General features: G+C 71.1%; 1 protein-coding gene across 1 annotated transcript in view; it reads left to right on the top strand.

The window, feature by feature from the left end:
- Positions 1-175: 175 nt before the first annotated feature.
- Positions 176-305, top strand: part of LOC103803578 (dickkopf-related protein 1-like) — a gene marked incomplete at its 5' end in the record, with an annotated part of 1,038 nt that continues 908 nt past the window's right edge. The window contains 1 exon segment of the mRNA XM_009076145.1: positions 176-278. Coding sequence (XP_009074393.1) covers positions 176-278 — 103 coding nt within the window.

The following is a 305-nucleotide window of genomic DNA, read 5'->3' as shown; positions in this document are numbered from 1 at the left end:
CACACACGTGCACCGGGAATAGAGCGGAGAGACACCTCGGGGAAGGAGAGGACACCGGGGACGGGGGACACGCAGCGGAGATGGATGAAGGGAGCGCACAGGGATTGGAGGGGAGGACACACTCCGGGCTGTCGGCCCCGCTGACACCCTCCGCCTCCTCTCTGCCTACCCCCAGCCCTTCCCCTGCGCCGAGGACGAGGACTGCGGCCCCGAGGAGTTCTGCGGGGGCGCTGCCCGCGGAGGGGGAGCCCCGCTCTGCCTCGCCTGCCGGAGGCGCCGTAAGCGCTGCCTGCGCGATGCCATGT

The sequence above is a fragment of the Acanthisitta chloris genome, unplaced genomic scaffold (genome assembly GCF_000695815.1).
Source record: "Acanthisitta chloris isolate BGI_N310 unplaced genomic scaffold, ASM69581v1 scaffold8956, whole genome shotgun sequence".
NCBI classification, from domain to species: Eukaryota; Metazoa; Chordata; class Aves; order Passeriformes; family Acanthisittidae; genus Acanthisitta; species Acanthisitta chloris.
This window is presented reverse-complemented; position numbering and strand designations above follow the sequence as displayed.